The sequence below is a fragment of the Oncorhynchus gorbuscha genome, linkage group LG24, assembly GCF_021184085.1.
Source record: "Oncorhynchus gorbuscha isolate QuinsamMale2020 ecotype Even-year linkage group LG24, OgorEven_v1.0, whole genome shotgun sequence".
Taxonomy (NCBI): Eukaryota; Metazoa; Chordata; class Actinopteri; order Salmoniformes; family Salmonidae; genus Oncorhynchus; species Oncorhynchus gorbuscha.
In genome coordinates, this window is record NC_060196.1 from 42,707,663 (window position 1) to 42,729,575 (window position 21,913).

At 43.2% G+C, this 21,913-nt stretch overlaps 2 protein-coding genes across 4 annotated transcripts; one reads left to right on the top strand and one right to left on the bottom strand.

Moving 5' to 3' along the window:
* The first annotated feature begins 1,279 nt into the window (after window positions 1–1,279).
* On the top strand, window positions 1,280–10,398 carry si:dkey-166k12.1 (organic cation transporter protein). 2 transcript variants are annotated; one of them, XM_046327151.1, is made up of 10 exons: window positions 1,280–2,506; window positions 2,739–2,842; window positions 3,956–4,110; window positions 4,477–4,645; window positions 6,166–6,280; window positions 6,359–6,459; window positions 7,494–7,705; window positions 9,405–9,513; window positions 9,686–9,898; window positions 10,174–10,398. In XM_046327151.1, exons 1-10 carry the CDS (start codon window positions 2,135–2,137, stop codon window positions 10,265–10,267), a joined length of 1,644 nt encoding a protein of 547 aa, XP_046183107.1. In that variant the 5' UTR covers window positions 1,280–2,134; the 3' UTR covers window positions 10,268–10,398. The 2 variants fall into 2 exon arrangements, with proteins under 2 accessions (XP_046183107.1, XP_046183108.1); XM_046327152.1 differs by lacking the exon at window positions 10,174–10,398 and having other exon boundaries at window positions 9,669–9,827.
* Window positions 10,399–12,557: 2,159 nt separating this feature from the next.
* zgc:110239 (uncharacterized protein LOC550326 homolog) lies at window positions 12,558–21,460 on the bottom strand. Of its 2 annotated transcripts, none has more exons than XM_046327371.1 (11): window positions 21,304–21,460; window positions 20,062–20,121; window positions 19,783–19,875; window positions 19,081–19,253; window positions 18,740–19,001; window positions 18,448–18,643; window positions 18,116–18,309; window positions 17,801–17,892; window positions 13,708–13,869; window positions 13,341–13,530; window positions 12,558–13,038 (listed from the first exon to the last, which is right to left on the bottom strand). In XM_046327371.1, exons 1-11 carry the CDS (start codon window positions 21,347–21,349, stop codon window positions 12,851–12,853), a joined length of 1,656 nt encoding a protein of 551 aa, XP_046183327.1. In that variant the 5' UTR covers window positions 21,350–21,460; the 3' UTR covers window positions 12,558–12,850. The 2 variants fall into 2 exon arrangements, with proteins under 2 accessions (XP_046183327.1, XP_046183328.1); XM_046327372.1 differs by lacking the exon at window positions 21,304–21,460 and adding an exon at window positions 20,434–20,528.
* Window positions 21,461–21,913: the final 453 nt, after the last annotated feature.

Genomic DNA, 21,913 nt, shown 5'->3' on the forward strand with positions numbered 1-21,913 from the left:
GTGTGTGTGCGTGCGTGTGTGTTTGATGAACTGTGAGTTGGGGACACAGAGGCCCCATTGTCTCTAGGGAAAAATTAACAGCTATTGGCTGAGTTTCAATCCAGAACGTTGATCCCTCCCCTCTGCCCTCATTTCCTGTCCTTCACAACAGCTGAGATAACAATGTGTCCCAATAGTCGGCAGTGGTTTCCTTTCCCCATCTCTCCTTCATCTGAACTCAATTTAACATCTTATCTGGAGAATGGTACACTTTGGAGGGCAGTGTCCCCATCACTGTTCAGGGGCCTTGGAATCTCCACTTTCAGCAGGACCTGGTCTCCCAGTCTTATCCAAGGATTGACTAGGACCACTCTGCTTAGCTTCATAGGCATCCCTGTATACATAGTAGTATTCATGGCTACTATGTTGATGACTCTATCTTGACCTCTGATTGGCTAGGTGGTTTCCACCATATTGTTAGAATCCATTCCGTTTTGGGATTGTTTTGGGTCTTGGCTTATGTGTGGTTTTTTGGACTACATCAAGGATCAAGTCCCCGTCTTAAGAGAAAGGAGGATCCTGCAGTACCACCTGTGAACACAGAGCGTCAGTATAGCGCCACTGTCGAGGCTTTCACAGAGGAGAGGTTTTCCTGAATGTGACACCAAGGTCCATCATGAGTGCAGTGTGCGGACTTTGGCAACAGAGTGAAAGGCCCGATAGTTCTAATGTAAAGTAGCCTAAACAAAGAAACGAATAATAACAGCGATTCAGCACAACTGAAGCGGAAAGAGGCAGAATCAGAATTACGATGTTCACCACTAAATTTAGCACCACCAAACAGTGGACGGTCACAGGTGCAGCATCTAGGGCTGCGTTTAGACAGGCAACCGAATTCTTATCTTTATGTCACTCATTTATATTTTGACCAATTACATAAGACATTTTCACATCTGATCTTTTTCAAGCTGATCTGATCGTTCAAAAGACCAAATAGTTAAAAAAATATCAGGATTGGGCTGCCTGTCTAAACGCAGCCTATTAGGCCTAGGCCTATACTTTCGATTGTTAGCATATTTATTTCCTAACAAATAGTAAATGAAGTGAAATTAAAGGAGACAGACTAGACTACATCCAAACACAAACAAACCACTCGGATGATGATAAATGAATCATGCTCCAGCGGTCATTGTTCAGAGACTACCTATCTATAATGTGCGCGTTCATGTCTCTCCGCGCTCTGCTATTGTTCCGCTCGCGCGTTTCCCTTGGTTCAACAGTTTTGTAGCAACAACACCAACACCAACCCCAACCCCCACCTCTACAAAAACACGGTGTTTATAACATCCACCCTCGGGGACGCGCACTGGACACTGGCTTTCACTGATGCATATTATTTTGTTGGACAATGTTCTGCATAATTTGTGCGTTTGGTAGACTGTTTATCTGATTTCCAGTTGACTTATGATTTGAGGTGCATGTCAATACGGAAGATTGTTGTGCGGTACTGGGTTTCGGAAGGGCTTGTTCAGAGGGACTCTGCCCGAAGCGAGATTCTGACGATTTATTTTATTGAAGATTTTCTGAGAGAAGGCTTTGATTGTAATATACAACTGTGCACACTTGGATGTGAGAAACTATTATGTATAGTTGTCTACCACATGCATTGTAAGAGAAGGGAAGATAGTCTACTGCAACTGATTTTCGACAGAGGAGGAGGAGGAGGTGGGGTGGATTGTTAGATAAGAGGGATTTTGTAAGGGGCTCAGCCAGGACATGTGAGAAGAACAAAACTATGCCCCTCACTGACGGACGAGAGCGGACAACGGACACACGCACCTGTCTGTCCACTGTCACATCGTGGCACATGGTGGTGTATTTTTGTCTGGTTTTCTCTCTAGGAGACATAAGATTTACAGCCTTTTGCTGGCTTTAGTGATTCGGTTTATTTTTGTCCAACCTATAGCCTAGGATACAATAGGAGATACTTGGACCCAAATATATTCAATTTTAAATTTGTATCTATTCAGATCACCTTAGTCTCAGATAAAAATCTATTTTGCAAACGAGACTTGGTCGAATAGCAGCAATAGGCATACTGTCTCATTGAGATTTAAATAATCCCTTCTTCAAAGGAGCATTGAATTGATTGAAAATGAATTTCGATCAGATTCTAACAGCTGTAGGAGGGTTTGGAAAGTACCAGAAGATTTTGTATGTGTGGATCTGTCTGCCTCAGATACTACTGGGTTTTCATATGATGGCCAGCATCTTTACCGGGGCTACACCAGGACATCGCTGCCGGGACAGCCCGAGCTCAGGCCCCGGTAATAACGTTCATAATGGTAGCCTGGCTTTGACTTCAGCCGTTACTGCAAAGTTGAACCTCAGCATCCCGGTGGATCCAGAGGTGGACGACTCCTGCGTCCTCGTGGACATTCTAACAGAGAACGGGACTGCGCGCGCGCCTTGCGAGCACGGATGGGTGTACAGCCAGGAGATTTATCAAAGCACTACCATCACTGAGGTAAATAATGCCTTTCCCTTATATTGTGTTCAGATTAATGGGGTTAATAGGAAAATGTTAGTTTCATCTGTTCACTTCCCTACTACAGTGCCATGGTCAACAGGGTACCATGGATGGAGACTAGGTGGACCCTCAGCTGTGCTAGGGGAAGATGTTATGAACAGTTCTCTCATCAGACCTGTTGTTCCCTGTCTCACCACACTCACTCACACACTCTCTCTCTCTCCTACAGTGGGACTTGGTGTGTGACAAGGCATGGCTCAACAGTCTGGGGTCTTCTGTCTACATGTTGGGTCTGCTGGTGGGAGCAGTCATCTTTGGAGCTATGGCAGACAGGTACATAACATAACCCTTGGCCCCAAACCTCTAACCTCTGACCCTCTCTACATGTTGCGTTTGCTGGAGGAAACTGTCGTCTTTGAAGCTATGACAGACAGGTATAGATGTAGCTTCTTAATTTGAGACCGTTTACTACAGCAGGGGGAAAAAATCCTATAGCAACAGGAATTTGAATTATTATGTGGATTATCAGAGCACTACCATCATTGAGGTAAATAATGCCTTTCCCTTTTTGTATGGGTTGATACATTTTTTGTGGAAAATACAAACGTTAGAATCATTTTTAAACATCAAATGCACTACAAGTCTTTCTTCATTGCAGGAATGTTCTCTGGCAACAAGGTGATCAAATTAAGATCCTACATCTGTAGAATCTTCAATAAACCTTGACCTCTACCACCAGACCCTAAACTAGCCATACTCCCAGAACGAGGTCAAAAGGACCACAGGTCCTGACTTAAAGGAACTAAGTCGGACTTTCAATTTAATGCTGTTATGAGTTGTAATAGTAAAATGCACAAGGTGCAAATTCAAAATGTGGTAATGTATGGGCAGTTTTCCTCTTGTTATGTCATTCACTAACAGACCTTAGAGAGAGATATTTATAACCTGTCAGGAATTTACAGTTTATTAAGTACCAGCCCATGTTAGCTAGGTAGGATGTTAGCTAGGTAGGATGTTAGCTAGGTAGGTAAATCAGGCTAACTAAGCAGCTATCTAAATCTTGTAGTTACCATGGCCAGATTATTTGCCCATGGGGACCTCTATGCCCCATGGCAAAATGTCATGGCAAAATGTGTATAATTGCAGGAACTTATCTTTAAAACTGAAAAATGTTCTCTCAACCAAAAAGAGGGGTGTGAACAGTTTGGGGTCGCATGGGTCGCGAGGTGGGGGTTTGTTACTACGCCGATAAATCACAATATTCATCCGGACCTTAGCCACCTAGGAAATTTCAGTGGCTCTGACCCCTACCTAAAACCTAACCCATGGTCAACAGGTACAATACTGAATTTATAACTTCAATGTCATACATTTTGATAAATACTCACAGTCTCCCTCCCTTCCCTCTCTCCCTCTCTGTCCCCCTCTCCCTCTCTCTCTCTGTAGGATTGGTAGGAGGAATGCCCTGCTCCTCTCCCTAGCACTACAGACAGTGTTTGGAGTGGCTGGGGCTTTCGCTCCAAACTTCCCTGTGTATGTCCTGCTGCGATTTATTCTGGGGACTACTATCTCTGGAGTCATCATCAACGCCTTTGTACTGGGTACACACATGTATACCCCCCCAAAATGTTAACTGTAATCTATATGACTACTATTTACACAGGACTGTAATTTACATGAGACCATTCTGCCAAACATTCAATACATTATTAGAATTTAAACAGTACCACAATGACATCACCTATATTCCTTCTTTCCAACCCCAGAACACACATTATTCCTAACCCCTGACCCCTATCTCTATTCTCAGAAACCTAAACCCCTTAGTTCCACACCACCCGATCCACTCAAACCTTAATCTCCCCTTCCCCTTAACCTAACCCTTATTATATCTCTCCTTCCTTTCTCCTCTGCTTTCCTTCCACCCTCTTCTCCCCCTCTCCTTCCATCCCTCATTTTCTCCACAGGTACAGAGTGGACGTGTGCTCAGCGTCGTATGTTAGCTGGTGTCTTCACTGACTACTTCTTTGGCCTGGGCTACATGCTAATAGCTGGACTAGCCTACCTCATACGAGACTGGAGAAAACTACAGCTGGCTATATCTGTTCCTGGCTTTCTGTTCATTTTCTATATATGGTGAGGACACGCACACACTAATGCTTGGCCGGTTGCTCTTCACTATTCTTGTCTCTTTCTCTCTCCCAGAAGAAAAAAGTAATGCCCGCAACTCTGGTATTCTCCCATGGTGATTTAATCAGACGCAAAATAAAGACGTTTCGTTCCGAGTTGGATCTTCGTCAGGTCATCATACACCACTGTGAAACACACCTACCTAAAAAACCTCTAGATGCATTAACATCTGGTCACTTGAATACATATAATACTTTAACCTCACAATAAATATTACACAGTAGACATGATGGAAAAACATAAATACAGTTTGTCTTGTATCCATGTAAATATACAGTGCCTTCAAAAAGTATTCAGACCCCTTGACATTTCCACATTTTGTTACTTTACAGTCTTGTTCTAAAATTGATTACATTTTTTAAAATCCTCAGCAATCGACACACAATACGCCATATTGACAAAGAAAAAACAGTTTTTTCGAAATAAAAACAAAAATACCTTATTTACATAAGAATTCAGCACCTTTGCTATGAGACACGAAATTGAGCACAGGTGCATCCTGTTTCCATTGATCATCCTTGAGATGTTTCTACAACTTGATTGGACCTGCTGTAAATTCCACCTGTTGTAAATTCAATTGATTGGACATGATTTGGAAACGCACACATCTGTCTATATAAGGTCCCGCAGTTTGACCATGCATGTCAGAGCAAAAACCAAGCCATGACATCAAAGGAATTGTCCGTAGAGCTCGGAGACAGGATTGTGTCGAGGCACAGATCTGGGGAAGGGTACCAAAACATTTCTGCAGCATTGAAGGTCCCCAAAGAACACAGTGGTCTCCATCATTCTTAAATGGAAGATTTTTGGAACCACCAAGACTCTTCCTAGAGCTGGCCGTCCAGCCAAACTGAGCAATCTGGGGAGAAGGGCCTTGGTCCGGCAGGTAACCAAGAACCTGATGGTCACTCTGACAGAGCTCTAGAGTTCCTCTTTGGAGATGGGAGAACCTTCCAGAAGGACAACCATCTTTGCAGCACTACATCAATCAAGCCTTTATGATAGAGTGGCCAGACGGAAGCCACTCATCAGTAAAAGGCACGACACCCCTCTTGGAGTTTGCCAAAAGGCAACTAAAGATTCACAAACCATGAGAAACAAGATTCTCTGGTCTGATGAAACCAAGATTTATTTGGCCTGAATGCCAAACGTCATGTATGGTGGAAACCTGGAATCATCCCTACAGCATTATGCCGGGATGTTTTTCAGTGGCAGGGACTGGGAGACTAGTCAGTCAATAATTTTGCACGCCCAATTTTTCAGTTTTTGATTTGTTAAAAAAGTTTGAAATATACAATAAATGTCGTTCCACTTCATGATTGTGTCCCACTTGTTGTTGAATCTTCACAAAAAAATACAGTTTTATATCTTTATGTTTGATGCCTGAAATGTGGCAAAAGGTTGCAAAGTTCAAGGGGGCCGAATACTTTCGCAAGGCACTGTATATACTCTCTCTCTACCCTCAGGGTGCTTCCTCAGTCAGCTAGGTGGTTGCTAGCCAATGACAGAAGAGAGGAGGCCATTGTTCTACTACGCAAAGCTGCTACAGTCAACGGACGTGTATTACCACCTACTATACAGGTACCACACAGACACATCTTATGTTTTTCACAGTGTTTGAGCATGCAAATAAAATATGTTATGTGTGTGTATGTTTAGGTGGACTGGTGTGACATGGAAGGTAGAAGGAGTCACTCAGCTGCAGATCTTGTTAGAACACCCCAGATGAGGAAAAGAGCTCTTATCCTTTTCTATGTCTGGTAACTAAGAAGTGTGTGTGTGTGGACGTGTTTAACTATACATGTGGGGACCAGAAGTTCACACAAGAATAGTAAACAAACAAAAATTTGAAACTGGGGACATTTTGTTAGTCCCCACAAGGTCAAATGCTATTTCTAGGGGGTTTCTGGTTAAGGTTAGAATTAGTGTTAGGGTTATAATTAGGTTTAGGTTTAGGAGCTAGGGTTAGTTTTTCGGGTTACAGGCTGACTACACAGCTCACGTCGCAAAATAAATTTAGAAATCTATATTATTCAATTATTGCACCCACACTGCTCGCATGTGCCAACGAGCATCTGCATTGCAAGGGCTAAAATAGAAGTCAGTTCTATTTCTGACGCAGATCGAGCTGCAAGTCCTGCCTCTCCCATCTCCTCATTGGTTTATAGAAGCAGATACCCACGTGCCATCTCCTCATTGGTTATACCCACGTGGGTGACTGAAAGACTAATGAGGTTGGTGGCGGTAATGCACCTAATTTATGAAAGTTGCCAATCGCAATATAAAGTCAAGAGAAGAAAAAGCCTAGAAGGAGGAGAGATGACTAGAAACAATTCGGTTGACCGTTTTATGTGTGGATTCATTGTCGGAGTAGAGGACCTTGTGCATTTCAGGTAAAATAACTCAATGTTTATATCCCAGGACAAATTAGCTAGCAACAGCAAGCTAGCTAAATAGGACAAATTAGTTAGCAAGTGCAAGCTAACTAGCTAAATTCCCATAAAGGTTTAATGCTTTTCGACCTGTCCCCAAATGAATGTAATTGGTTCAGAGTTTGTTTTGATATTTTAACCTGTGTTTGGTGTGGGGGGACAAAATACATTTATGCACGATGGCACACGTGCGCAGCCAGTCTGGGTTACGTGTTAGGGTTTGAATAAGGGTATAGGTTAGGGTTAGGTTTATGGTTAGGGAAAATTGGATTTTGAATGGGACTGAATTGTGTGTCCCCAGGAGATTAGTAATACAAGACTGTGTGTATGTGTGTGTCTAACCCTGCTCTTTCTCTCTCTAGGTTTGTGAATGTATTGGTATATTATGGACTGTCTCTAGGTGTATCTAAACTGGGCTCAGACCTCTACCTGACCCAGTTCATCTTTGGATTGGTGGAGATCCCTGCCAGGTCATTGGTTCTCCTGTTCCTCCCTTGGAGCAGACGCCTATCCCAGAGTGTCTTTCTGGCCCTGGGGGGCGTGGCCTGTCTGCTCACTCTAACTGTACCTACAGGTGTGTGTGTGTGTGTGTGTGTGTGTGTGTGTGTGTGTGTGTGTGTGTGTGTGTGTGTGTGTGTGTGTGTGTGTGTGTGTGTGTGTGTGTGTGTGTGTGTGTGTGTGTGTGTGTGTGTGTGTGTGTGTGTGTGTGTGTGTGTGTGTGTGTGTGTGTCAGTGGAGACTCCTCATAGGAGGAAGGTTATCTAAATATAATCACATCACTAAATATAATCACATCACCAAATAATTTATTAAAACACACTGTTTTGCAAAGAAGGTCTACTGTAGCCTCAACAGCACTCTGTGTGGTAGCACCATGGTGTAGCCGGAGGACAGCTAGCTTCCATCCTCCTCTGAGTACAATGATTTCAATATAAAACCTAAGAGGCTCATGGTTCTTACCCCCTTCCTCCAACATATCATCCAATCAAAGGATCAGAGAATTAATCTAATATTGAAAGCTTAAGCTACAGCTAGCTAGCACTGCAGTGCATAAAATGTGGTGAGTAGTTGACTCGAAGCAAGAGAAAGAAAATAGTTGAACATTTCTTCCTAAATGAAGGAGAAGCAAGAGAAATAGAGACATTATCATTTTTTTCAGTTTCACTTATTTAGCTAGTAAATGCAGCGAGCTAGTTTAGCCTACCGAAACACACTACTCAGAGGGATGCTATGTTAGCTAGCTGGCTATGACTATCCAACACAACTGAAACTCCTAAGGTCAAGGTAAGCTTTTGCTTTTACTAATTTATTGCCACTGGGGCCCCCTGATGTAACTGCTTACTGGCTGTACACTGTAACGTTACTGCATGATTGTAGCGGATTTACTAACGCATTAGTTCTATTAGCTATGCTATTAGCTATGCTAATAGAACTATGACGTTACTTTAGCTAATAAGGTGACAACGATGTAGGCTGTGTGTAGCGGTTTGGCTTGGAAAGGTTTTTTCAGCTGATGTGTTGTGCATTGAAGTCCACAAGCGAAGGGAAGAGGTGAAAGGAGGAGAGCGCATAACCTAGATGCGAGAAGGAATACAACGTGGCTGATATGAAACTGTGAACTGTGTTTATTCGTGATCAGGGGTGTATTCATTCCACAGATTCTGTTGAAAAACATTTCTTAAACAGAAGCAAACTGAACTAAACGGAGATTAACATACCTGAATTTGTCCAATAGAAACTCTCATTTGTAACTGTTAGACTTATGATTACACCCAATATCAGCTCGATGCAGGCAAGCTTGTGCAAGGTGGTATTGAATTTCACTGTCTGTCCATGTGTCACTGTCTGTCACATCAAATTTGTCTCACGACCTGTGTGCACATATGTTGTAAACTTTCAGTCATAGGCTAGGTTGTAACAACCTCATGATGAGTATAGGGAAAATTCTAGTATCATGTAGTAGCCTAAACCTATCAATGTTACATTGAACTGGGTGAATGGAATATGAATGACAGTCATCCCATACGCTGTAATAGAACTATGGCCATGCTCATGAAAAATTGTCCTCCCTGAAACGGCACTGACCGCCACTGGTGTGTGTGTGTGTGTGTGTGTATGGGGGGGGGGGGGGGGTTGTAACATATTGGGTCCACAAAACAGCTGCTAGTCTGTCTACAAAACACCACGGCAGGTAGCCTAGCGGTTAGGAGTGTTGTGCTAAATGACAAAATCATGTAAGAAACATTCTCTCTCCATCCCTCTCTCTCTCTTAGACCATCCAAACCTGATAACAGGTCTAGCCATGGTAGGAAAGTTTGGTATCACTGCTTCCTTCGCCGTTATCTATGTTTATACTGCTGAGATCTTCCCAACTGTACTACGGTAAGAAGTGTGTGTGTGTGTGTGTGTGTGTGTGTGTGTGTGTGTGTGTGTGTGTGTGTGTGTGTGTGTGTGTGTGTGTGTGTGTGTGTGTGTGTGTGTGTGTGTGTGTGTGTGTGTGCACATTCATTTGTGTGATTGCTAACTTCTATTACCAGTGTGTGTGTGTCTACAGGCAGACAGGAATAGGTGTGTCCAGTATGTTTGCCCGTGTAGGGGGTGTGTTAGCCCCCCTTATCAACATGCTCCATACCAGAAGCCCCTCTCTACCCATGCTCATCTTTGGCTGCACCCCCCTGCTTGGCGCAGTTCTCGCCCTGGCACTGCCAGAGACTGCCAACAGACCACTACCGGATACCGTAGAAGACGCAGAGAACTGGGACACTAGGTATTATATCTACTGACAGACAGACACACAAACACCCATCAGGGTTGGGGTCAATTCCATTTCAATTCCAGTCCATTCAGGTAGTACAATGAAATTTAAACTTTTCAATGAGGAAAATGTGGAATTGGAATTTGGTTAACATTCTGAATGAACTGGAATTGACCCCAACCCTGACACACACGCGCGTCCACAAACTAACCCCTATTGCCAACCATAACCTGTGTTTCTTGACTGTTTTTGTTTAAAACGTTTTATGAGTTTGTTTTCTACTTCAGGTTTCCTCCAAAGAAGGGCCAAGGAGAGGACATTATCCAATCAGCAAGCAGCACAGAGGGGCAGGAACTACAGCGCCTAGCAACGGAGTCTTGACCACTTACACACATCCCAGCAATCCACACACAAACACACATACAGTTCAAGTCAGAAGTTTACATACAACTTAGCCAAATACATTTAAACTCAGTTTTTCACAATTCCTGACATTTAATCATAGTAAATATTCCCTGTTTTAAGTCAGTTAGGATCACCACTTTATTTTAAGAATGTGAAATGTCAGAATAATAGTAGAGAGAATGATTTATTTCAGCTTTTATTTCTTTCATCACATTCTCAGTGGGTCAGAAGTTTACATACACTCCATTAGTATTTGGTAGCATTGCCTTTAATTTGTTTAAATTGGGTCAAACGTTTCGGGTAGCCTTCCACAAGCTTCCCACAATAAGTTGGGTGAATTTTGGCCCATTCCTCCTGACAGAGCTGGTGTAACTGAGTCAGGTTTGTAGGCCTCCTTGTTCGCACACACTTTTTCAGTTCTGCCCACATATTTTCTATAGGATTGAGGTCAGGGCTTTGTGATGGCCACTCCAATACCTTGACTTTGTTGTCCTTAAGCCATTTTGCCACAACTTTGTAAGTATGCTTGGGGTCATTGTCCATTCATTCATAAATCCTAGTGAATGAGTCACCCATGTTTTCCTAACCATAAAAAAACAACTTTTTAGCACTCTTCATTCAAAAATGTAACATTGGTTTTGGTTTTCAGAAATTTGATAACATTACCGGGGTGGTAAAAACAAATGAATAACCCCAAAACGCACAAACGTGCCAAAAAGATTTTAGGTTGTTTGGTGAAACATGCTCATGTGATGAGTAACCTCGTCTTGAGACCTGAAGATTTGGATCAACTCCCTGAGCAAATGCCTTTAGTTCAGTAGGCTATACTTTTTATTGCGCACGGATGACCTGTCAACTTTCTAAAACATGTTTGAGAACCAATGAACTATTTTCATGGTACTGTACTTCTGTCATTACATATCTACATGGTATGTGGTATATCTATGCAATACGTCTATGCCGTTTTGTTACTTACTTACTGCCTCATCTTTTCCAGATAACTATCACTCGAAAATGCTAGCTTGAGAGTACATCAGAACATTGTTCATAAATGTGAACACATGCACTAGCTTTTTACAATACCCATTATGTAGCTCTTATAGTCTATTATGCAGGTATAATTCAGAGGTTTGCAAGCATTTTGGTTGATAGTAATGTGTTGAAATGTAGTACATTAACTGCTACAGCTTTTTTTTGGCTGATGTGTATTTTGTTCTGAGGGCATCATTGACAATTGGCAAAGGTTAGATTTGATCCATAGCTATAGACACTACATCACCAAGAGTATGTGGACACCTACCTGCTTGTTGAACATACATTCCAAAATCATGGGCATTAATATAGAGTTGGTCCCCACCTTTGCTGCTATAACAGCCTCTACTCTTCTGTGAAGGCTTTCTAATAGCTGTTGGAACATTGCTGCAGGGATTTGCTTCCATTCAGCGACAAGAGCATTAATGAGGCCCAGCAACGATTTTGGCGATTAGGCCTGGCTTGCAGTCGCCTTTCCAATTAATTCCAAAGGTGTTTAATAAGGGTTGAGGTCAGGGTTCTGTGCAGGCCAGTCAAGTTCTTCCGCATGGATCTCACTTTGTGCACAAGGGCATTGTCATGATGAAAACAGTTTGAATGCCCTTTCCTGTTGCCAAAAAGTTGGAAGCACAGAATCTAGAATGTCAGTGTGTGCTGTAGCGTTAAGCTTTCCCGTTACTGGAACATCCAGAGGCATTTTGTAACTGATTTTTGCAACAGAGGCCAAGATGTTTAAACATGCTATGACAGTGCCATTCTGTGGGCGTATGTCTACAGCTGAGCCGTTGCTGCTCCTAGGATGTGTCCACTTCCCAATAACAGCACTTAAGAGTTGACCAGGGCAGCTCTAGCATCGCATCAATTTGACAAACTGACTTGTTGGAAAGGTGGCATCCTATGACAGTGCCATGTTGAAAGTCAGAGATCTTCAGTGAGGCCATTCTGCTAATGTTTGTCTATGGAGATTGAGCAAACAGCCAATTTTAGACACCTGTTAGCAACAGGTATGGCTAAAAATAGAATAATCCACTAATTTGAAGGAGTGTCCACATACTTCGGTATATATATATATAATGTACATGTGGTGCTACTGCTAGCAACAGCAAGGCATACATGTATTCATCATGTGTTTAGAACAACTGATTGTGTTGGGAAGAGTAGTCTTATTTGTCACATGAGTTAGCAAAACACTATTGAGTCACCATGAAAAAAAAAATGAAAAAAGAGCAGCAAGTACAAAAACATTCCACATTTATTGAGATGACTCCACAATTCCAGAGCACAAGTGTGCGTATAGCATGATTCAGTGTGTGCGCACGTTTGTGACAAAGTGTGTATATGAAAGGGAGCGAAAGGCACCGTGCGCCGACCAGCAATAAACATGTCTAAAAATCTTACTGCCTAAACGACATTACTTCATCCCATGCACCACACACTTCTGATATTATTCCAATTTCAAATACCCCCTCCTATCATTTAAAAAGGAGTGGTAACTCCTGTGCGTGCGTTTCATGTTTCTCCCTCGCTCTATGCCAGTGTAACATACGTAGCATCAGTTGTAACACCACAGTTGTTATCCTTCATAGACATCAGTATGTACCCATCGTTTCCCCAGTAGGTTGACCAAGAGTTCTTCACCAGCCAGTAAGGCTCCGCCCCCATGACACCATAACCCACTGCAAGCACCGCGTGGTCCAGGGAGTCAGTTGTGTTTCCTAGGCGTGAGGGAGAAGAAAGAGATTGCGTGAGTGATCGCGAGAGAATGAGAACAGCCCTGGGGAATACCTCGGACAGATTTGAAGAATAGCTGTATGTTTACCCTATAGCAGGCGTATTCAACTCTTACGCTACGAAGTCTGGAGCCTGCTGGTTCTGTTCTACCTCTTTATTTAATTGCACCCACGTGATGTCCCATGTCTAAATCAGTCCCTGATTAGAGGAGAACAATGAAAAACAGCAGTGGAACTGGCTTCGAGGACCAGAGTTGAGTTTGAGGGCACTATAGTATATAACTCACCACATTTGGGTTCATAGTAGACCCCGTGGCTGTAGAAGACAAAGGATCTATGTCCTGCGTCAATACTGACGGCCACTGGGCCGTGTTTAAACAACGCCACCTTCAGCGCCTCGGCATCACCTGACGTCACATTGGTGTAGCTCTGGACACGAGCTGTCAGCTGAGAAGTGTTGAGGTGGCACAGGCCATTCTGTTAGGAGAGAAAGTCATACACTAGGTTCAAGTACAGTATATTGTAAAGATTTACATGTCCTGTTTGTCAGAGTATATGAGTTTATAAACAAGTGTGTGTAAGACATGAAAAGCAGCCGGCAAAGCATAGAGCCCTGTGGATTACCTCTAGACAAGCTCTGTGTGTGTGTCTCACCATGCCCATGTAGGAACCATAGGTCTCCGTAGTGGCGATGCCTCCGTGTTTCATGATCCACTCGTAGGCCCTCCACTCCTCTCCTCCATCACATCCGTTATTACCAAAGCCCCAGCTACAATCTACCAACATCTGCTGGGACAAGACCTGGAGGGACCCTGACTACAGGGAGAAAAGAGAAGTACTGACAATTATAACTGGGTGAAAAGCATTCTACTTCTCCGGGGCAATAAACCTGCTAACAGAAGACTGGAAATGAAGAGTTGGGGGGGAGGGCAATTACTGTTTTTTCACAGCAACTTCCACAGCTGCATCTGTGGGTTGCTAAGAGGTCAGATGGGAGGAATCTGATTGGCCCCCTGGGAAGTAGTATGTTTATGAACCTGCCAGTGCAGCAGGACACAGCACCTCCCGGTCACTTCCTACTGAGAGGACAAGCTCATTTCCTTAGAGCTGGCAGAGGTACAAAGGAGGACCACTGACAAGACTAACAACCATCCCCTCAACTCTGCCAAATAAGTCCCAACTTCATCTTAAATTGCCTCCTATGTAAGTTCAAACTCCTTGAACCACCACACGTGGCTCATTAAAAATCTCCTGAACTGCAATCAGCTACTACTGCTAATGAGTACGTGTTGTTCAAGGGAATGGTGAATACTCAGTGCGACAGCCCATAAGAAACCTGTCTTGAACATTTCTAGAGTTGCTAGGCAACACCAGTGAGGAAGGAATGCCTGTGGATATGGATTATGGGGTGCAGGGAGACCAGAGATGGCGGTGATACATGCAAATATATTACAGCTAGATCTTAAAACACCAACCACAATCATCAAATGCAAATACATGAGGAAAAAGTGTCCACAAGCTACAGCTAATTGTGAACAAGTTGACATTTATTTTCAGTGATTTTACTGTCTGAATAAAAGGACAATCTTAATTATCATCCTCCTTAGGGATGAGCTACAGCGCTGACTGTTGATATTATGGGTAGAAAATACAATTAATTTCCATCATTCATTAAGTTGGGTAAATTATCACCTTTCAGTGCAGCCTCAGACATTATTGAAAAAAACCTAACTTGCTTTACCTGTTCTAAAGATGGAGGGGTGTTAGAAAAACATGATGTGTGGAACACAGAGCAACTTGACCATATTACCAGACAGCAATATGGTCAAGTGCAGCAAAGAAAGACCTAGCAAAGCTACAGCTGGCTCAGCTACAGCTGCCTTACCCTTTACAGCACTAACATGCACGATAGTCTCTCCTGATTGAGGTTGACGAGACATGAAATGCGCCGCTTCTAGTTGTGCGTTATATTACTGTGATGAAAATTCCAGATTTTCTGCACAAGCAAATAACATTCAGCTCAGACACCCATAACCAAAGTCCGAAACACATTCACAGTGACGCACAGGATTCATAGCAAATTATTAAAGCAAACAGCCAAATTCCCTTTAAAAAACAGAGTCAACATTTCATGGTACACAAACAGGGTTTTCTAATTTACTAGAATTAAATTGGCCTGTGTGCATTTTACTTATCAAACAACTATCACAAGTGCACAGCATACAGAGCCTAGTTGGAGTGAGATTTCTCCTGCAGCTCCTCTGCAGCAGTAAGACTTGTGCTTTTGAGCCCATTCATTGCACAACATTTTTTAAATGCAATAATGTGTTAAACAGTTGTGGTGCATGATTATTTATTTGATTTAAAAAACTATTTGTATCTCCCACTCACCATAAAGTCAGGCAACTACTATCAGTGAGTCACCCACCACTTTACAGCGTGAGCTGGAGCTGCATTTTGAAAACAATTGTTTGACACCTGAATGTTCGTCTTACATTGCGTCAAAGTAGCCTATAGGCAAAATCTGACCATGGCAACATGGAGGCAATTATGTTATTTTTAAAAAGTTTGAGGAAGCTTACAATTTAGCTTACTATTCTGTGTGCCAGGTATGATTTTCATATGCACATTTCTCATGGAACTTTCATTTCAATAATATTTTTCATTTCTCAAAATCATTGTCACGTGCTTAATCATAAAATCTTAAGGCCAGGTACTTCTGTTTGCTCAAGTGCACGCTTCCTCAACATGATCAGGAGAGAGGAGAGGGGAACAAGACAGTGTCTTTTTGTTTGAAGGGCTCAATGAAACAAATCTTACATGGTTATGAAAAACCTAAACTTGTTTCTCACCAGTGTAGCAAGTTCTGAACTCTGCAAAGAACATTGGAAATTACTAATTAATCGAACCAAATGACAAGGATTAACAGTACATTTCCTACTGGTGACAATCCCAATTACAAAAAAATAAAATAATTCTCAAAGGGCGAACAATGAGCAAGACTTGGCAGGATACAGCTGAGCCATTCTGGAGAGACTGGCCTATATTTACACCACACATCCCTCCCCCTTCACAACATTCTGGAGAGACTGGCCTATATTTACACCACACATCCCTCCCCCCTTCACAACATTCTGGAGACTGGCGTATATCTACACCACACATCCCTCTCCTCTTCACAACATTCTGGAGAGACTGGCCTATATCTACACCACGCATCCCTCCTCTCTTCACAACATTCTGGAGAGACTGGCCTATATCTACACCACACATCCCTCTCCTCTTCACAACATTCTGGAGAGACTGGCCTATATCTACACCACGCATCCCTCCTCTCTTCACAACATTCTGGAGAGACTGGCCTATATCTACACCACACATCCCTCTCCTCTTCACAACATTCTGGAGAGACTGGCCTATATCTACACCACACATCCCTCTCCTCTTCACAACATTCTGGAGAGACTGGCCTATATCTACACCACACATCCCTCCCCTCTTCACAACATTCTGGAGAGACTGGCCTATATCTACACCACACATCCCTCCCCTCTTCACAACATTCTGGAGAGACTGGCCTATATCTACACCACACATCCCTCTCCTCTTCACAACATTCTGGAGACTGGCCTATATCTACACCACACATCCCTCCCCTCTTCACAACATTCTGGAGAGACTGGCCTATATCTACACCACACATCCCTCCCCTCTTCACAACATTCTGGAGAGACTGGCCTATATCTACACCACACATCCCTCCCCTCTTCACAACATTCTGGAGAGAATGGCCTATATCTACACCACACATCCCTCCTCTTCACAACATTCTGGAGACTGGCCTATATCTACACCACACATCCCTCCCCTCTTCACAACATTCTGGAGAGACTGGCCTATATCTCCACCACACATCCCTCCCCTTCTTGTCACAACATTTAAAATTATACTCAAGACATTATCGTCACACATGAGATGTTTTTCACTGACACCCGCAACTCAACCAACTTGGCCCATTGCCACGCGTGCTACCCAAATTGCGGACTTCCAATAGGCATAGGCCTACGAGCTTGTGATTTGAAACAATCCACAGCCATTTTCTTGAAGAATCTAATAACCCTTGATTCCTCTGATGTTAAGTCATGCTTTCTGGTGAAGTATTTTATTGCTGTACAGACAGGAGTAATTATATAATTTGGGCACATCTTTTCCTTTTAATTCCCTGTTGAACCCACCACTATGACATTTCTCTCCTGGTTCTCATGTCAACTCTATTTCATTGTCCAGAAGCCAAAGGCAACATCCTAGTCATATTAGCAACCCATCCTAGTTATTGCATCTTTAGATCCCCCCCCATTCAAACTGCTATCACATGCCCGGTTCAGAATGGGGGTGTTCCAGGTGCCCTGTTCAGAATGGGGGTGTTCCAGGTGCCCTGTTCAGAATGGGGGTGTTCCAGGTGCCCTGTTCAGAATTGCATTTTGGCAAACATTTGAAAATGACGTTTTATTGGCTGCGTCATTAAATGAGTTGCATGTTCTGTTAAGACGCATTAACATGGTCCACCTTCTCCCAAACAGAAACCTTGGCGGACACTTGTTGTATTTTACATTTATGTGACTGTCCGTCTATCAGTGTGTTTGTGGACCACAGTTAGAATAGTTGCTGCAAAAGCTAATGGGGATCCAAATAAACAGCTATAACACCACTCCAACTGAAGTCATTCTAAAAATCACTGAGATATTACTTTCAGGAAGAGAGCGCCCTCTACTGCTCCAGTGGTGGCAAAGCTCCAACATGAACCACAGATGGCCTGGTCCTTCACCGGAGTCACAGCACCTAGAAAATACACACAATGTTGTCACACACGCATGCACACACACATGGAAGCTGGTGGGTGGAACTATAGGAGAAGGGGCTGAGAAGTCTCTGGAACAGAATACATGGAAGGTATCAAACAAACATATGGAAAACACTTTTGACTCTATTCAGTTAATTCCAGAAATTACAATGAACTCATCCTCCTATAGCTCCTTCCACCAGCCTTCTCTGCTCCACACACCATAGAGCCTCCAGTCCAGCTGATCAGGGACCTGTACTCCAGTGTATAGGTGCATGGGGAACGGCAAGCCGTTGTTGGGCCTCTTCCCTCTATTTCTGCCCCTCATAGCAGACATCTCCAACATGGTGAGGTCAGACAGAGAGTTGACCGCCAGGGAGAACGACAGGCCAGCACGGTTCATAGAGTGGACATACCTGGCAGAGGGAATGATGGAGGAAAGAGCGAGAGGGGAATAGAGGAAAACAGAATTTGTAACCAAATTATATTCACCTAAAACTTTCAATCATTCATTTGTTTCTCTTGCCCTCTCCCGCTTTCCTCAGCACCCTCACCGGAGGTTATGAACGAATGCGTGCGCCCTCTTCTCATGCTCTCTCTCGTCACCATAACGACGCCCAAACTGCTCCTTGAAGTGGCCGAACAACCGCTGGGCATGGCCTAACGAGGAAGTGTGAATCAGATCTTTCATCGGATTGGCCAGCAGGTGGTGCTCCACCCCCGGACCAGGAAATGAACCACAGCTCATCCCTGAAGAGAGAGATGTGACCGACAAAGACAAGAAAGTGATTAAGATTGTTTGTTAAATTGTCACATGGCTTGAGAGCTGTGTGTGCGCATGCGAACCATCAGGCAGGGCAAAGACTTTGGGGTCAAACTTTGAGCTGAACTCCTTGTAGTCGACCAGATATTTATCATAATGGGACCCCAGCAGGGTGTTGTAGCCAATCATCTCGTAGTATAGGGGCGTGGTCAGATCAGCTCCCCCCAAAGCCCCCCCTTCAGGCCGTGTCACCCAGAGTGTGTAGGTATTCTTCTTGTGTCCGACTACTGTCACATTCTGCCAGACCTCACAGAGCACACCTCCATAGTACTCCATCCTGAGGAACTACACACAAAGACCACTTAATACAAATAACTTTTCAAAACTACCTGTATTAATTGAAAAACTCAACTACTACACACACCATGAACCCCTGGAGGTCAGGTAGGGATCCTTGAGGTGTGACTGGCTCTTCTTCTGTGCCATTGACCTGGAAACACTTCATAATGTTTAGCTCCACCTCTGTGGTCTCAGGAGTGATCTTATAGGATGATCCCCAAGGAAGCTCCATCCCCATCTGGTACGTCGACACCTGGCCTGCAGGTCACCATGACAACACACAGAAAATAAGAACTGAAGTTGACTGCGTGTTAGTGCTGAACTAACAAAAGTCTGCACAACCTAGAATAGAGTTAGAGATCCCTGGTCTTAGAGGCCCTCTCATCTCCAGGATTTTATAGCGTGATTTTAAAAAAGCTGTAGTTCACTGCTTAGTTGACAAGTTTCACCGTCTAGAAGTGCTGAGGTTTCAGTCTACTGACCTTGACTCAGTAGAAAGGCCTCTCAGTTCCACACGTGATTCACTGAAGGGGCATCTCAAATGACATCCACTACAACCCTGCTGCCAACATGCACTACTTCTGATCAAAGCTGCAGCACAGGGGACTCCTCAAAAGGATGTCATTTCAGACCAAAAAACCCCACAGGTCCTGTCCACCCAAGAACAACTTCTAAAAACCTGCTAGGATTTTATTGACATAAGCAATATGGTGGATATTCCAGCTTGCCTGAGAGAACACAGAGCCATATTGCTTGACTATTGTACAGCTAGTGTGCAAATAGTTACCGTGGTAATAGTCGATGCGGCTGGTCCTCCCCTTCAGGTCGAACCAGGCCTCAAATGGTTCCTTTATCTCAGCATAGGGCAGGGAGATCACACCTGATACACAAATGAAATTAATAAACTAACAGTAAGTCACTCTGGATAAGTGTGTCTGTTAAATGATTAAAATGTAAATGGTGTAATCTTGTAGTTACTGACAAGTCATGCAAAAGTACAGGATACATATTATTACCATACATTAAGTGACCACTCCTCAGTTCAATAACAATAGGTCTCACTCACCTTTGACATGGTATGCCTTTCCAAAGTCTGGGACTGAAGGGAGAGCATTTCCCTCTGTGGCTGTGGAGAAAGAGACTGTCAATGCCAGAGGTGTATGAAGAGGTCATATTCCAGAGTCTACCCTTAACCCTTCTCATACTAGTACTGCTAACATTACCCCTCCGCTGTGACCTAAGAGAAGAAAGTGGGTTACAGATGTGGAGTGGAGTTTAGTCCTGCAACAAGCACACAAAGTAAACAACACATATGATAACAGTAGAAAACAGGCTTGTGACTGCCACGTGCCAAAGTCTCACGCTGGTGGTGTGGTTGGCTGGATGACATTGAGGACTTATCAGACAGACAGACATGAGCTTTGCTTTTCTCACTCACCATTGTTGAAAAATAAATGTGTTAACTCCTCTAGTCAGAAGCAACGCGAGTCAACAGTCGAGGCCCACAGAAGACACACACACACACTTGTATTTAACTAGGAAAGTCCGTTAATTAATTACACATTCCTATTTACAATGACGGACTACCCCGGCCAATGCAATGCGCCGCCCTATCCTACTCCCAATCACGGCCGGATGTGATAAAGCCTTGAATCGAAAAAGGGATTGTAGACACTCCTCTTTTGTACGGAGATGCAGTGCCTTAGACCGCTGCGCAACTCCGAATACACTAATGCATTTTAGATATAGTCTTCATTTTATGCCAGTTTACAGTGACTCTAAAAAATAATACATGTTTATCACGATGTTTTACCTAAATCAGTTTGACATAGACTAGCCGACTAAACTCCAGTCTGGGTTCATTCACCATGGATTAGAGTTTAGTAAGCTACAACAGAGCAGTATACTACCCGTGAATCAGAATCAACATTTGTTTACCAGTGCAACATGCAGGGTCTTGTCACAGAAGTTACTATAATTTGAACTCGTTCATTCCAAGATATTTGACTGGGAGTTTTAGCAGTGCGGTCAGGTCGCCCTGGTGTCGATATTTGACTGGGAGTTTTAGCAGTGCGGTCAGGTCACCCCGGTGTCACGAGATCTGTACAGGCGCGGCAACAGTTATGTTCCCAATTAGCATTTTATCCAAAACACAATTCAGTTCATACAATAACATTACAAAATATTGTAGAGTAGGCCTACATTTGGTTGAGTAAAGAGGACTCATCGAATACGCAAAACATACACAAAACGATCAAAATCTATCATCCTTTTATTAACTGTCTTAACAAAAACATCGAGATCTTACCTACTACGCTCCAGAATAGCACAGTTACAATGTACCAATCCCTCATAGCTTCTTTTCGTAGGTTATTCTGCGCGTATATGAGAGCAGTCAGAAAGACATAAACATATCGTATTGCGTTCTGCAACGACTTGAGTAAAACAAAATATATTGAATTTAAGTCCATGCTGTTAATGATTGGCATCTATGTTGGCCAATCAGATGGAAGTCATGATAGAAGCCCTCCAATCACAGGACAGGGGTGGGTGATTTGGGCAAGTCATGTGATTTCGGTCATATGAGGATTTTTGGTATTTATTGTGCATTTCTACAGATATTTTGGCATTATTCGGCATCTTTAGAGTCTGTCAGAGAGAAAATGACATAATCATGTGCATTTACTGTCAGAGCTTTTATCGCATTTGATAACATTCCCCTGGTCTTCTATGGCTGTATTCCGCAGTGTGGCAGAATGCCATTGCCTCATAAAACGACAAATACAATTGCGAACCTGCGACACTATGTAGATGTTCTTACTGTCAGTGATTATATGTGATAAGGACACGATTTCGGAAATACATAACTAAAATTGTGCCTAATTGAGTCAGATAACAAATGAGTAGTGTACTCTGTC

Bases quoted from the DNA above. Each gene is read 5' to 3' on its own strand.
- zgc:110239 (XM_046327371.1), bottom strand. From the start codon at position 21,349: ATGAGGGATTGGTACATTGTAACTGTGCTATTCTGGAGCGTAGTAG. The intron at 18,644-18,739 runs GTTCGCATGCGC...CTCTCTCTTCAG, and splicing joins AGTCTTTGCCCTGCCTGATG to GGATGAGCTGTGGTTCATTT. The intron at 18,310-18,447 runs GTGAGGGTGCTG...TCCCTCTGCCAG, and splicing joins GCATTCGTTCATAACCTCCG to GTATGTCCACTCTATGAACC.
- si:dkey-166k12.1 (XM_046327151.1), top strand. From the start codon at position 2,135: ATGAATTTCGATCAGATTCTAACAGCTGTAGGAGGGTTTGGAAAGTAC. The intron at 6,281-6,358 runs GTACCACACAGA...GTGTATGTTTAG, and splicing joins TATTACCACCTACTATACAG to GTGGACTGGTGTGACATGGA. The intron at 7,706-9,404 runs GTGTGTGTGTGT...TCTCTCTCTTAG, and splicing joins CACTCTAACTGTACCTACAG to ACCATCCAAACCTGATAACA.